This window comes from Protobothrops mucrosquamatus, unplaced genomic scaffold (genome assembly GCF_001527695.2).
Source record: "Protobothrops mucrosquamatus isolate PMUCROS unplaced genomic scaffold, P.Mucros_1.0 scaffold2939, whole genome shotgun sequence".
Lineage (NCBI taxonomy): Eukaryota > Metazoa > Chordata > Lepidosauria > Squamata > Viperidae > Protobothrops > Protobothrops mucrosquamatus.
Window position 1 is genome coordinate 357,770 of NW_015388962.1, and position 15,365 is coordinate 373,134.

The following is a 15,365-nucleotide window of genomic DNA, read 5'->3' on the forward strand; positions in this document are numbered from 1 at the left end:
CAACACAAAATCCAGGTAAAAATCAGGATAATCCATTCAGCTCCCCCAAAGCACCCACCCTGTCTGCATTTGACTCACTTTCAGGAAAGACCTTTGCCTGGAACCCTTTGCCGAAAATCAGGCTTTCGAGGTTGTTGAAGGCCTTGCGTGGGTCCGGGGTCAAGGACGACAACCGTAGGAAAGGCAGGGCCTATTTTGCAATCATCTTAATCCAGATGTTCACCTCTGCCCCTTGGGAAAACCTCTGTAAGGTTTTTAAATACCTGTTTTTAATAGCTTTTATTTCAGGCCGTCTCCCTCGGGGGAGACACAGACACAGACATGCCCAAGCACACACAGGGCCCGAAAGGATACAGTTAGGGAAAAAATGAAGAGGGCAGACCCCAAAAGACCCCCCTGGATGGTCAGCCATTCGCTGGAGGCCAGGTGGCGGCTGTACATCTGCATCCCGGTGAAGAGCAGCAAGGATAAGAGGGCGGAGAGGACCAGTGATATTCCCGTGCTGACGGCTGGAAAGAGAGAGAGAGAGAGAGAGACGGTCACGCCAGCCGGCGGGACGATGTGGTCATCAGCAGAGGGTCCCAAAAGGGTCAGGGGGGGCCTCCCTGATTTGCCACCAGGAGGGGGAGAAATTCCGGCCAATGATGGTTTGTTTGAGGAATGCCTCCTGGCTTATCCAGGGTTGGAAGGCTGCTGCAGGAGGAGTGGGGGTTCTCATGTCCTGGGGTGGGGGGGCAGCTTTGCTGGAGCACCAGGCAGACGGGAAGTTGTAAAAAGGATGAAGGCGGGATGTAGAAGGAAGTTTAGCAAGGCCATTCCTGGGCATAAAGCGAGGTTTGTTCGACCTCCTTCAGCAAAACAGGTCGGAAATATAGAGTGTACAACTTGGAAAATGCTAAAAACTTATGTTTAAATGTTAAGTCTTCTATTCGTGAGAGTCACAAAGGTCTTCTGCCCACAATGCTCCTTTGCCCATAATCCCCTCCTTTACCCATAATTCCCTCCATCCACAATGCCCCTTTACCCATAATTCCATCTGTAATGCTCCTTTACCCATAATTCCCTCCATCTATAATGCTTCTTTACCTATAATTCCCTCCATCTATAATGCCCTTTACCTATAATTCCCTCCATCTATGATGCCCCTTTACCCATAATTCCATCTATAATGCCCCTTTACCCATAATTCCCTCCATCTATAATGCTTCTTTACCTATAATTCCCTCCCTCCACAATGCCTTTACCCATAATTCCCTCCATCCAATGCCCCTTTACCCATAATTCTCTCCATCCAATGCCCCTTTACTCATAATTCCATCTATGCCATTTTCCCATAATTCCCTCCATCTATGATGCCCTTTTACCCATAATTCCATCTATAATGCTTTTACCCATAATTCCCTCCATCCACAGTGCCCCTTTACCCATAATTCCCTCCACAATGCCCCTTTTTACCCATAATTCCCTTGTGCCTAGAATGCCCCGTTAGTATGAAAGCAAACACACAATGACACAAGTAGTGTTTATGCCCAGGGAAGCTGTTTGGGAACGATGGGTGTTGTAGTCCAACACAGTTTGGGGGGATTCTGTGTAATGAACTGGCCTCTCTCATTTGTCTTGCCTCACCCACCGTGCCACGTTACCCAGGGTGCCCTTAGGGGGGGATCCGATGCCCACCTCTCCCTTCCCAGAGACCACGTTACCCATAATGCGCAGCGCGACGCCCCCGTTCCGTCCGCCGAGCCAACGAGCCCTCCTCGGTTTGAACCAGAGCGTCTGTCTGCCTTGCGCATGCGCTGCCGAGAAGAGCCTCTTCCAACCACGCCGAAGCTCCTCAGTGCGCGCGCGCGGGGCTGAGCGCCGACGTGTACTTTTTCCTTCCGCGCCTGCGCACAAAAGGAGACCGAATGAGCGCCTTGGTACATGCGCAGTCATTGCCTTGCCTCGTCAATAGGCGGAGTGCCTTTTTCACCGGCTCGCCGCTAGGGGGCGCGTGCAGCCGCACGCCTCTCCCTTGCCCGAGGCGTCGAACAAAGCAAAGCGTGAAATCTTTTCGCGGGTTCGAGACCCGCCCCCTCGCTTTGGCAAAGATTGGGGGGGATGATAATATATATATATATATATATAGGAGTCGCCTTTGCAATCATTTGCAAGCTCGTCTTCCCCCTCTGCCCTGCAGACGCGGAGAGGCACTCTGCGTAGGCTCAGAGGCGGCCTTTCCATCGGGGCTGGGCATGCCCAGCTGGGCAAGACAGCCTCTGATCTTGTGCAGACGGCTCCCGGGGCTCACCCTGATGCAGAACCCCGGCTTGGGTGACCCTCCCCCCATCCCCTTGACACTTGCAAATCCCCAGGGCTTCCAGCAACCGCGATGCAGATCCCCATGCAAAGCATTTCCCCCCCCTCTCTAAGGTGGGAGTGGGTGGGCGGGGGGGGAGCCCTGCTGGGTTGAGCTTCCCCCGAGCATGCGCACTCCCCCTTCCTCCCGCTCCCCCCCCCCAACCGCTCAGTCCCAGCTGCAATAGACCGAGGCGTTCGCAGGCGCTGTGCGGGGAGGGGGAGGGGGGGACACACTGGGAGCATCCCCGTCCCACATCCCCGGGAGACATGGCCGAGGGCGACGACCTCCACTCCTTTACTTCCATCATGGACGCCCTCGTCCGGATAAGCGTGAGAACCGGGCTGGGGGGTGGTGGTGGTGTCGGATGGATAGAAGGATGGATGGATGAATGGATGGATGGATGGGAGGGGGGGGGGCGTTGCACAAAAACCGGGGCGGCTGCAGCCACGCAGAAAGGGGATGCCCCCCATCCCTCTGTGCAATACATGGCCGGATGGGGNATAATACATTTCCCCAATAAAAGCCAATTAAAAACCAAATATTTGTAGCTGTGTCTCTTATTAAAATCATTAAAAATTATCCCTATTTAAAATTCACCCTAGGTCAGTCCCGCTTGCTGAAAAAGCCATGTCTTGAGGGCGCGGCGGAAGGTTAGGAGATCCGGAATCGTCCGGATCTCGGGGGGTAGCTCGTTCCAGATAAACACTTGGGAAATATACTTAAATTTTGCAAAGCGCTCACGAAAAGCTGGCAATAAGAAGGCAAGAGGACTCAAAGCTGTAAAACAAAAAAGAAAAAGACACCAGTCTGGTTGCTGTTTTCGCTATAAAAAAAGAAAGAAAGAAAAGGTTTATTGAATTTTATCCAGGGCGTATTCCTGCCCCTTTGGAGGGCGAGGGGGAGAATGTCCCATCGTCAATTCCTCTTCCGGCTCTTGCTGACCGTCTTGGCGGGCACGGAGACGGGGGTGGCCATTTGGTAGAGGGTGGAGGAGATCTTCTGGATGTAGTAGAGGGCGACCAGGGAGAAGATCAAACTGCAGGGGAAGAGAGAGCAGCCAAGTTGCTCAGGTTAGGATTGTTCCCCCCCCCGGGAAAGGGGGGGTCTTTCCACCCCACACTGGAGTGGGGAACGGATGCTCTCCAGGGGGAGGGCCAAGGCAAGCTTCCCCCAGGACTGGGAGGGTGGGTAGAAGGTGGATAGACAGATAGATGAGTCCTTCCTTCCTCTATTCCTTCCTTCCTTTATTCCTTCGCTCCCTTTCCTTCCTTCCTTCCGCTCGTTTCCTAATGTTATCTGCTTTTCTTCCTTCTTGTCTTTTTTCCTTGTCCTTCCTTCCTCTACTTTTTCTCTCCCTTTCCTCTTCCTCTGCTTCTATTTCTCCTTTCTTCCCCTTCCCTCCCCTCTCCTCCAATCCTTTCTTTCCTTATCTGCTTCCCTTTCTTTTCTTCCTTCCGTTTTTTCTCCTTCCTCTACTTCTTTCTCTCTCCTTTTCTTTCCCTTTGCCCTTCCTTCCTCCCTCTATCTTTCTTCTCCTTCCTTTCCTTCCTCTCCTTTCCCATCTATCTATCCCTCCCTCCTTCTCCAATTTCCGTCCCTTCCCTTCCTTTCTTCCTCTGCTTATCTTTCTCCTTTCTCTCCCTCCATCTCTCCCTCCCAACAAGGACTTTCAAAGTGTTTTTTAAAAAAAAAAAAAAAACTAGGATTTTTTTTTGGCTCACATTCCTTATCCAGGTGGGATTCTTTTAAACTCCTTTAATTGCCTTAGAGGTGGGCCAAGTCCTCCCCCCCCTTTAGACTTAAGGCGTTGGGCTCCCCCCCCTCATAGTTAAGCTACACTGATAATATTCAGCTGCTCTTCCAAAACGCAGAAATCTCTTTCTCCAGACTTCAAGCCAGCCGACGTGCTGAAATCCAGACCACCCCTTAGCCAGAATTGTTTGGATTGAGGATTCGTGTCTGGATAAGAGTTGGAAGGGACCTTGGAGGTCCTCTAGTCCAACCCCCTGCTTGAGCAGGAGACCCTGTACCATTCCAGACAAATGGCTGTCCAATCTCTTCTTAAAAACCTCCAGTGAGGCAGCATCCACAATTTCTGGTGGCAAGCTGTTCCACTGATTAATTTTTCTCCCTGTCAAAAAATTCCTCCTTACTTCTTGGTTCCCTCCTTGATGAGTCTCCATCCATTGCTTCTTCTCCTGCCTTCTGGCGCTTTGGAGAATAGCTTGACTCCCTCTTCTTTGGGGCAGCCCCTCAAATACTGGAACGTTGCTATCATGTCTCCCCTAGTCCTTCTTTTCACTAAACCAGATATACCCAATTCCTGCAACCGTTTAGCCTCGCGGCCCTCCAAAACTGGACACAGTCTTCCAAGTGTGGTCTTACCAAGGCATTATAAAGTTTAATTCATCCCCCTCCCCAATTTAATCTCTCTCTCTCTCTGTGCCTCTCCCACCCCCCACCAGCCCACCTCTGTCCTTACCAAGTAGTGACACACACTCGGTGAATCAGTCCTGATGCAAACAGGGCCAGGAGGAGACAGGAAATAACTGTAGATGGCGGGGGAGGAAAACAAAAAAAAACAACACAAAATCCAGGTAAAAATCAGGATAATCCATTCAGCTCCCCCAAAGCACCCACCCTGTCTGCATTTGACTCACTTTCAGGAAAGACCTTTGCCTGGAACCCTTTGCCGAAAATCAGGCTTTCGAGGTTGTTGAAGGCCTTGCGTGGGTCCGGGGTCAAGGACGACAACCGTAGGAAAGGCAGGGCCTATTTTGCNCCCCCGCCTGCTGTTGCCAAGGAAGGAAATGGCACCCCGGCAGAGGGCAGGCAAGGTAAGACCCCCTTCCCCACCCTCGCCCTTCCCCCCCCCCCAAGAGGGGAAGCCCATGCTTCCCAGCCTGGCTTTGGAAGATGGGCCACGGAGGAGTGGGCGGGGCTTGGCCAGCCCTTTTCCGCCTAACTAGGATGGGGGGAAATTTGCTGCAGTTGGAAACTTGGAGCCCCTGGCACCGGATGGGCAGTGGGTCGATGTCGGTGGGGGTCTCACGTGGCGCCAAGCATGGGGAGACCCTGGGGGGAGGGCAGGAGCATCCAGGAATGGATGCCCTTGAAGGGTTCACGGCAGAGAGCAGAGAGACCGGGCAGTTAGCCAAGCTGCTTGGGAAGGGGGGGGGATCTTTCCATGCATGGCGATGGGGGGAAATTTATTTATTTATTTATTTATTTATTTATTAAATTTATATCCCGCCCTTCTCCTTGCGGACTCAGGGCGGCTGACAATCGATTAAAAATACACCAATGACAATTACAAGATTAAAATTAATTAAAAGGAAATATTTAAATATAGTCTAATTAAAATATAATTAAAATATAATGAAGAGAGTGGGGTCAGCGGGCATAGAAAGAGCCCTTGATCCTCGACAGATCCCAGGTGGGAGCAAGGAGAAAGTCATTTTTAGATCTTTGGGGGGGGAAATATTCTTTTTTTTCTCTCTCTCTTATTCTGCTGAAGCTGGGATCCATCTGAACCTGGTTTTGCAGATAGATTGCCCCTGGACAGAGAGGTTCTCCTAAGGCTGCCTGGCTTAGGAGTTCTGCTGAGGCTTCCTGGCCCACCAAGTTCTTTTATGAGGAGGAGGGGGTGAAATCTCCCTTTTTTTTTTTGATTGATTGGCTGCGAGCCTCGGAAACACTCTCTTGAGCTGTAAAACAGGCCGGGGTTATTCTTAGCAAGCCAGGATGGAGTCCTGATTACTTTGTTAGATTTATTGGGTGGGGAGGGGGAGATTCAGCTCCAGCCAATGTCTGAGGGGCTTCTGGATTGCAAGCCCCATCGTCCTCGGCAGCTGATGTTTTGTCATTTGAATGGACAAGGCTAAAAAGCAGGAGACGGTGAGTTCTAGTCCTGCCTTAGGCGTGGAAGCCATTTAGGTGACTCTGAGTCAATCACCAGGAGACGGTGAGTTCTAGTCCTGCCTTAGGCGTGGAAGCCATTTAGGTGACTTTGAGTCAATCACCGGGAGACGGTGAGTTCTAGTCCTGCCTTGGGCGTGGAAGCCATTTAGGTGACTTGAGGTCAATCACCAGGAGACGGCGAGTTCTAGTCCCACCTTAGCTGTGAAAGCCAGCTGGGTGACCTTCAGAAAATAAGTTTCAGCCCAACCCACCTCACAAGGTCGTTGTTTTGGGGGAAACAGGAGGAGGAGGAGGGCGTGTTGAATAGGTTAACCACCTTGAGTTCCTCGTAAAAAATAATACAGGCGGAATAACATCGACAAAGATCCCCGACAGCTGATTCGATCTCGTGACGAGGTGGCCAAAATAGGCCATTATTTGCAGAAACGGCTTTCGCGTTGTTGTTTTGTTTTTCCAACCTGGCTTCTCCCTCATCCCTCCTTCCTCCCCCCCTCCTTTTTTTGTTTTTTCCCTTCTCCTTTTTTGCAGACCAGCATGAAAAACATGGAGAGGGAACTGCTGTGTCCGCTTTGTAAAGAGATGTACAAGCAGCCCCTGGCTTTGCCGTGCATGCACAGCGTTTGCCACATTTGCGCCACCGAAGTCCTGCTCCAGCAGGGTTACATCTGTCCGGACCCCACCTCGGAGCCCACATCTCCGGCGTCCACGCCAGTCACGCGGAGTCCACGCTTAGGGCGCCGGATCGTGCCAAAACCGGAGCGCCTGGACCGGCTTCTGAAATCGGGTATCTGTTTGAGATCTTGGGGGATTGGATCTTTCGGTCCCCGGACGTACGACCACCATTCAGCCCAAAATGTCTGTCGCTAAGCGAGACGGCCGTTCAGTGAGTTTTGCCCCGCGGTTGTTAAACGAATCAACTGCTGCGGTCAAGTCAGTCACAATCTGGTCTCCCCCGTTGATTCTTGCGGGCCTGAAGGACGCCAAAGGGGGATCCCGGGGACACGGCGACCGTCATAAATACGAGTCGGTTGCCGAGCGTCTGAATTTTGACCCCGGGGATGCTGCAGTGTCGTAAGCGTGAAAAACGGTTCCTGAGTCACTTTTCCCCCCCCCAGTGCCGTTCTAACTTCAAACGGTCACTAAATGGACTGTCGTAAGTAGAGGACTGGCTTTATAATAGTTGCGGAGGGTCGACATCATCTTGAGGGCAGACAATCCAGGTTTGGACAGGTATCCCAGAACCAGCCAGAAAAGGCAGAGCTTTTGAGAGAGAGAGAACAAATCTTTCCATCCGGATATACTTAGAGATAGACTGCTCCTGCCTATGGCAGCTCTCTCTTTTTTTCTCTCTCTCCGAAATAACATTAAGAATTTATTTCTCCTTTGTAATGATGTCCCCCATGTCTCTCCTTCCGCCCAGGTTTCGGCACGTATCCTGGCCGGAAACGAGGGGGCGTCTTGCACCCCCAGAGCATCCTCTTTCCGTGCCCGCTGTGCCAGCGAGACGTGGACCTGGGCGAGCGAGGTTTGGGCAGCCTCTTCCGTAACCTGACGCTGGAACGGGTAGTGGAGCGTTACCGCCACACCATCAACGTCAACGCGGCCATCATGTGCCAATTCTGCAAGCCGCCACAGCTGGAGGCCACCAAGGGCTGTACCGAGTGCCGATCCAGCTTTTGCAACGAGTGCTTCAAACTTTACCACCCGTGGGGGACACAGAAAGCCCAGCACGAGCCCATCCCTCCGACTCTCACCTTCCGTCCCAAAGTAAGGCTCCCCTCTCGCTTTCCAGGGCTCAAAAGGTGCCCCCTAATTCCTTTAACTGAAGACTAGATGACCTCCAAGGTCCCTTCCAACTCTGTCTTCTGTTTTTGTTTCTTGGCTTGGAAGGAAACGTTCGTGTTTTCGTTTCTTAGATTTGAAGACCACACTCGTGTTTTCACCTCTTGGATTTGAAGACCACCTTCATGTTTTTATTTCTTAGACTCATATCCTACCTTGCGCTCGGGAGCTCAAAGCAGTGAGATCATACAGGCCTCCTCGTTTAGTGACCGCAATCGGCGAAGGGAAAGCACAACCGACGCTCTTCCTCCCGCTTCCCTTTGCTTCGCAGACTCGCGAAGGTCACAAACGCGAGGACTGGTCACCAAATTTTCATCTCTGTTGTAGCTTCGGCCGATTGCCGTAGAGCGCAGTCACTAAACGAGGACTCCCTGTGATAACTGGCTTCTTTTTTTTGCCCCCTGATCTTCCCCTGCGCACGTTGTGGGTCCGTCCTGTCCTGGTTGCGAAGTGCTCCAGCCGGCTTCGTTTTGTCTCCCCTGCAGGGTCTGATGTGCCCCGAACACCGGGAAGAGGTGACGCATTATTGCAAAACCTGCCAGCGTTTGGTGTGCCAGTTGTGCCGAGTTCGTCGCACGCACACAAGTCATAAAATCACACCTGTGCTCAGCGCCTACCAGGCACTCAAGGTGAGATTTTTGTAGAAAGTCGTCCGTTTCTTTTCTTTTTTCTTTTTTCTTTTCCATCTCCAAGTCCTTGAAGTTGATTGGCCAACCAAGGAGAAACACATTTTTTTTTAAAAAAATAAAAAAATTAAAACCATCTTGGCTTGATGACTTTAGGAAGGAAAACTGCTCGGGGTTCATACTGCACTCAGGATGGTCTTTGAGGCCTGGAGTGGATTATGGGAACACATCTCCTGTTTTTCCGGGCAACGAAAACGAAAATTTCCTCTGTGATAAAATAGACAAATCTCCCGTTTTTTTCTTTGCGAGTCGTTGACTTGGACACAAAATACGATTTTATATATATATATTTTGCCAAATGAGCCTCTACTAATGAGGGTCTTGAGATGGTTTTTAATCCTCGGCTGTGATACGATGTCATGCAGAAGGGAGGGAGGGATTGAATTCCCGAGGAGCAAAAAAACGACTCCGTTCAGAGAGTTAGTGTATGAGAGAGAGGGCGAAGGCAGCTCCTCCTCAAAAGTTCCCAGGGAATGGGCTTTTATCGGTATGTTAGCGTGCTTTAGTCTGTCAAGATTCTGTCTCTGGGCGAGGAACAATAAATAAACCTCCTTGGAAGAATCACAAAGGGATCTGTCTTGGGTTTTGAAGCCTGACAATGATCGGGGGCCTGTAGGATCGCACCCTCCACCCCGTTGCTTCACCGTATTTTTCTCACTCGCAGGAAAAGCTGACCAAAAGCATAGCTTATATCCTGAGCAATCAAGACACGGTTCAGGCTCAAATCAACGAATTGGAAGAGACTCTTCGGCTTGCGGAGGTAATGTTACTTTTGTCGTTCTTCTGTTGAGGTTGACGCCAGGCCCAAACAACGAGAAAAATTTGGGACACCAATTTGGCACTTCCTTCCTGGCTTCCCCATTTTTTGTCTGTAAAATAATGGGTTGTAATTCAGGAGAACTAGGAGGTTTAACAAATTTGTCCCCAAAGCAATACAGTATGACGTTGTACAAATTTGTGTTCTCTCGAGCCTAATAATAATAATAATAATAATAATAATAATAATAATAATAATAATAATAATAATAATAATAATAATAATAATAAAGTTGGAAGGGACCTGTGCAGAGTTTTCCTGCTCGAACAGTGGGTTGGACTAGAAGATCTCCACGGTCCCTTCCATCTCTCTTATTCTGTGATTATTCTGTGACTCTGCCTGAGCAGGGGGTTGGACTAGAAGACCTCCACGGTCCCTTTCATCTCTCTTATTCTGTGATTATTCTGTGACTCTGCCTGAGCAGGGGGTTGAAGACCTCCACGGTCCCTTCCAGCTCTTTTATTCTGTGATTATTCTGTTATTCTGCCTGAGCAGCGGGTTGGAGTAGAAGATCTCCACGGTCCCTTCCAGCTCTGTTAATTCTATTCTATTCTGACATTTTAGGAGCAAAATGCCGGCGCAGAGGGAGGGAGGAAGGAAGTCCCTTCGGGGTGGCACCCGGCTTGTCTAATAATCGGCCCTTGTCTTGCAGGTGAACGGCACCCAGGCCAAAGAAGAGGTCATTCGGCTGATGAACAATTTGAGCAGCCTGCTGGACGAGAAGCGAGCCGCTCTGCTTAACGCCATTGAAGATTGTCGCCAAGACCGGGTCGCTCGCCTGCAAGGCCAGCTGCAGGAACACCAGGCCATGCTGGAGAATTCGGGCATGGTGGGCTACTCCCAGGAGATCTTGAAGGAAACAGACCAGCCCTGTTTTGTCCAGGCCGCCAAGCAGCTGCATCACAGGTGCGTTTCTCTGAAAAACAGGCCAAACCAAAAAATACCCATTGGCTGGATTCACGGAATGACGCTGTGGTTCGCTTAATGGCCATCTGATTCCACTGTTCCTCATTGCCGTTGTAAGTCGAGGCAGACCTGAGTTTGATGAGAGTTTCCTGCCTGAGCAGGGGGTTGGACTAGAAGACCTCCAAGATCCCTTCCAATCCTGTTACTCTGTAATTCTGCTTTCCTTCCTTCCTTCCTCCCCTCTCTCCCTCCCTTCTTTGTCACTTTTCCTTCCTTCCTTCCTTCCTTCCTTCCTTCCTTCTCTTTCTCCCTCCCTTCTTTGTCACTTTTCCTTCCTCCCTTCTTTCCTTCCTTCCTTCCTCCCTCCCTCCTTCCTTCCTTCCCTCTTTCTTTCTTTCTTTCTTTCTTTCTTTTTTCTTTCTCTTTCTTTCTTTTTCTTTCTTTCTCTTTCTTTTTCTTTCTTTCTTTCTTTCTTTCTTTCTTTCTTTCTTTCTTTCTTTCTTTCTTTCTTTCTTTCTTTCTTTCTTTCTTTCTTTTTTCCCTCCCTCCCTCCCATCTGCAAGTATCCCTGGTAGACACAGCGCTGGCTATACCTTCTCTAGCAAGAGTAAATTAAGCAAGAGCCACAGAAAAGAGAAAATATGTTTTCCTAAGTAATCAGCACTAGGATCAAGGAACATCCAAATTTCAGAATATTTTGTTATTATTCTGTTATTCTCTTTAATATATATGTGCGTTTATGTCCGTTGCAATCAAGGAAGCGGTAGTGGTTGATCTATGCTCAGACGTTTTTTCCCCCCCTTATCTGATTCTCTCTGCTTCCGTCTTGATTGCTCCGTCCTGCGACAGGATCCTCAGAGCGACCGATTCCCTCCAGGCGTTCCGGCCAGCGGCCAGCGCCTCCTTCAGCCAATTCCAGGTGGACGTGAGCCGAGAAATAAAGCTGCTTACAGACCTCATTTTTATTAAAGGTGCGTAGAAAGCCGATCTTTTTTGAGCCTGGCCTGCTTCGGGAGGCAGGAAAAATTCTCCCTTCCAGCTACGACAAAATTGGATCTTTTCATGTATTCCCAAAAACCCTATTTTTTTGGGTTAATTTTTCCCAAAAAATTAAACTGGCAGCTTGTAGATTCGGGCCATTTCGCTTGGAAATTTCTTAAAATCTCCCGTTTCTATTACCACATCCCTCTTTCTCAAGTCACTACAGATTGTCCTCATTTAGTGACTGCCTCGTTTAGCGACCGTTCGTGATGAAAAAAGTAACTTTGCAATCAGTTCTCACAATGACGATCTTGGCGGGTCTGTAAAGCGAAACAAAATACGGTCGAGGTGCTACTTAGGGACTGCCTCGTTTAACGGCCGTGTTGTTGGCTCCCATTTTGGTTGCTAAACAAGGGTGACTTGTAAATGGCAGGTGTGCTAGTTGTTACCAATATAGTTTCAGACTGCTTTGCACAGGGTTGTAAGTACCTGTAGATTAGTGTGTCTCAACTTTGGCAACTTTAAGATGGGTGAATTTTGACTCCCAGAATTCCCCAGCCAGCAGGGATGGCTGGGGAATTCTGGGAGCTGAAGTCCACATGTCTTAAAGCATGCTAGCTGGGGGATTCTGGGAGTTGAAGTCCACCCTTCTTAAATCAGGCTGGCTGGGGGATTCTGGGAGTTGACGTCCACCCCTCTTCAAGTTGTCAAGGTTGAGAAACACGACTCCAAAGATCTTAATATCTCAGAATTTCCCGCAACAGGAATGCCAGTACTGTGCTGTGAGCCCCTCGGGGCACATGCTGTGTTGTGTTTGTGTTGTGTTTGTGTCGTGCATGACCTGTTGAAGAGCGGAAAGATCCTGGAGCTTGGAACCATCGGCGTGGTGGTGAGTCCACCTTGGCTGGGTTGGGGATGCCCTGGACCCATCTCCTCCTTGCCCCCCCCAATCCTTCTCCCTACCTATCCCCCACCTGCAGACGGAAGCACCTGAGATGGTTTTGGATGTTTTGATTCCCTTCACTTGTGTTATCTTAATTCCCCCTTTGCCCCAGACAGCTTCCCTCTTTCCTCCTGGCCCAGCCACCCTCCATAATCCACAGCCAGCCCAAAGTTTGAGACACGGAGCCCGCTCCCCCCCCCGGCACAATTCCACCAGGTGCTTGGCCTGCTGACCCATCCATTCATAACACGGTTGTTAAGTGGATCCCATTGACTTTGCATGTCCGAAGGTCGCCAAAGGAGATCGCATCACACACACACACACACACACACACCGGGACACTGCGGCCGTCCTAAATATGAGTCAAGCCGCCAAGCATCTAAATTTCGGATCGCCGGGGGCTGCCGTAACGGTCGTAAGCCTGAAAAAACGGTTGCTTTTTTTCCAGTGCCGTTATAACGATCGCTAAGCAAATCGTTATAAGTCGAGGAGCAGCTGTAGTTTTTTGGGAACGGATGGATTTAGGGCAAAAGGACCGCGGCCAAGGTGTCCAGTAGACCATGGGAATCCTGGTTATTTTGAGACCTACGGGAACCACCTTGGAGCCAGGGTTTAATTTTGGTTTCCCGCCGCGTTGAAGGCTGCCCACCCCACAGCCCGGTCCTGCCAGCTGCGTGGCTGTTGACCCCTTTGCTTTACCTCTCTTTGTTTATAGGCTGTGTCTGCTGCTGAGGCATCACCGCGGTAAACTGAGGCAAGTCACATCCCACTCCACTGTTCCCATCCCTCCCTGATTCTTCCCCCTTCTCTCTTCTTCTCCCCAGCCCCATGGACCGCCTCCTGCCCTTCCATTGCATCCGTCCTGCCTCCTCTGCCATCCTCTGACCTGGTTTGGGGAACCTTCTGATCTATTATTTCAAACCGCTGGTTGAAAGACAGCATTCTAGTCCTCCTGAAGGCTGAAAGAGCTTCCCTTGAGGACTAGCATGCTGGAAGGCTCATTTGCACCAAGAGTGGGTGACGGAGAGCGTTCTAGAGACCTTCCCTACCCGCCTTGGCTCTCTGCAGTTCCCTTCGGTGGCCTCTCCCTACGTTTTGCAAATAAGATGGCTTATTTGGTTGACATTTTGGTATCCCGGATCGGTTGGACTAAACCTGGCTGGGAAATGGGTTGGAATGGAAGATGTGTTTGCGGAGGAGGCCAGTTAATCGCTTAAGGGCAGTGGACACCTGACTGTGGAGTCCCCAAAAGAAGGCAAAGCGAGGTTAGATAGGGTCAAAAAAGATGGAATGGAGTCTCAGGGAGTGGGCACAAACAGGTGGCTGGCACAAAAAAAACCCCCATGTCTTTTTTTGCTATAGTGTCTTTAATATTGATGTCTTCAAGACTTGCTTTTCTCAACCTGATGCTCTTTATAAATGTAGGCCAGCAGTACCCATTATCCTCTCGGCCAGCAGGGCCATGCTAGGGGGTGCATGATGGGACTTGTAGTTCAACAGAGCCTCTGGCCCTTCTTTACGGGGTGAGTTCCAAGGCCTTTAGTTATTTGCAGATGTAATCAGAGGGCAGAGCAAAGGCGCCCCTAAATACAAAAAACAAGCTTACTTCTAATCATCATCTGTTGCTTCTAAAAGCACCTGGCTGACTTCCTGTACTTCATTGCTTATTTGTTGTTCATTTATTTAGCGTACGGCACCTACAGAGGTCATGCAACCACCAATAGACAAATTTAGTTTAAATAAAGCATCAGCAAATATATATGTGTGAAAAATGGTAGTTAATCATTCTTTTCAGTGCCGTTATAACTTCCAACGGTCACTAAATGAACTGTTGTAAGCCGAGGACTACCCTTAGCTTTGGAATGAATTTATTTGGAACAAAACAAGAGCTAACAGGGTGTCCGGTAGATGGCGGGAATCTTGGTTATTTTGGCCCCTACGGGAACCGTGTTGGAGCCAACAGCTTAATTTTGGTTAGTTTTGATGGTCTCCCAAATCAGATTCCTTTCCTTTTTAGCATCTCTCCTCCCGTCTCCTTGCACCATTCTCTCGTTTCTCTCAATCCCTGTCTCTCTTCCCTCCTTCACCTCTTCCCCTGATTTTCCCCCCGACTTGCACTCAGTCTCTCTTGCGCCCCCCGGATTCTTCTCAGCAGCTTGCCTCTCACCCCGATTCTTGTCCCTCTCCCTCTCCGATGTTCCTCTGCGGGACACGCCCGTCTCTTCTCCGCCTTCGGCACCTTGTACTGATCATCTGCGATCAGTCCGGAGAGCGTTTGGCTGCGTCGTGCCGCCGCGGTCTGACGTTTCGCGCCTTCCCCTCTCTCCTCTCCCGTTGCAGCACCAGAGGCTCCTGTGATCGACACGCAGCGGACCTACGCCTACGACCAGATTTTCCTCTGTTGGCGTCTGCCGCAGCACTCGCCAGCCGCCTGGCACTACACGGTGGAGTTCCGGCGGGCTGAGCCCAAGGGCAAGGCGCTCAAACTGTGGCAGCGACGGGAAGAGGTGCGAGGCACCAGCGCCATTGTGGAGTACGTGGACACGGATAGCGTTTACGTGCTGCGCGTCCGAGGATACAACAAAGCTGGCTTTGGAGACTACAGCGAGGATATCTACTTGCGTACGCCTCCTGCACCCGGTAAACCCTTCTCTCCTTTTCCTCTCTGTTTAGGAAGAACTCCAGTGTAGAAAGGACATAGCACAGGAGAAACATTTGCGTTGCATCCCCTGTGAGGTTGGTATTGTCTTCCCAGCTGTTCCAGATGTTTCTCCTGTGCTTTGTCCTTTCTACATTGAAGTTCTCCTATGATTTAGGCTCTTCCTAATTCTCCCGGCTCCTCTTCTCCTATGATTTAGGCTCTTTCTAATTCTCCTGGCTCCTCTTCTCCTATGATTTAGGCTCTTCCTAATTCTCCCGGCTCCTGTT

At 50.2% G+C, this 15,365-nt stretch overlaps 2 protein-coding genes across 3 annotated transcripts in view; one reads left to right on the forward strand and one right to left on the reverse strand.

Moving 5' to 3' along the window:
• Positions 1-2,607: 2,607 nt before the first annotated feature.
• The window catches only part of TRIM46 (tripartite motif containing 46), a 14,833-nt gene continuing 2,075 nt past the window's right edge, over positions 2,608-15,365 (forward strand). The window contains exons 1-8 of one of the 2 annotated variants that reach the window (XM_015826061.1): positions 2,608-2,670; positions 6,791-7,046; positions 7,683-8,029; positions 8,590-8,733; positions 9,455-9,550; positions 10,260-10,513; positions 11,363-11,484; positions 14,778-15,077. In XM_015826061.1, coding sequence (XP_015681547.1) covers positions 2,608-2,670; positions 6,791-7,046; positions 7,683-8,029; positions 8,590-8,733; positions 9,455-9,550; positions 10,260-10,513; positions 11,363-11,484; positions 14,778-15,077 — 1,582 coding nt within the window. Of the gene's footprint in view, positions 2,671-6,790; positions 7,047-7,682; positions 8,030-8,589; positions 8,734-9,454; positions 9,551-10,259; positions 10,514-11,362; positions 11,485-14,777; positions 15,078-15,365 lie in introns of those variants that run through there. The other variant, XM_015826063.1, reaches the window with a different exon arrangement.
• KRTCAP2 (keratinocyte associated protein 2) lies at positions 3,128-5,065 on the reverse strand (the record flags this gene model as incomplete). The annotated part of the gene is given in 3 exon segments (XM_015826064.1): positions 3,128-3,377; positions 4,824-4,890; positions 5,002-5,065. Coding segments are annotated over 3 exon segments (252 nt in total), but the record flags the coding sequence as incomplete, so codon positions are not given.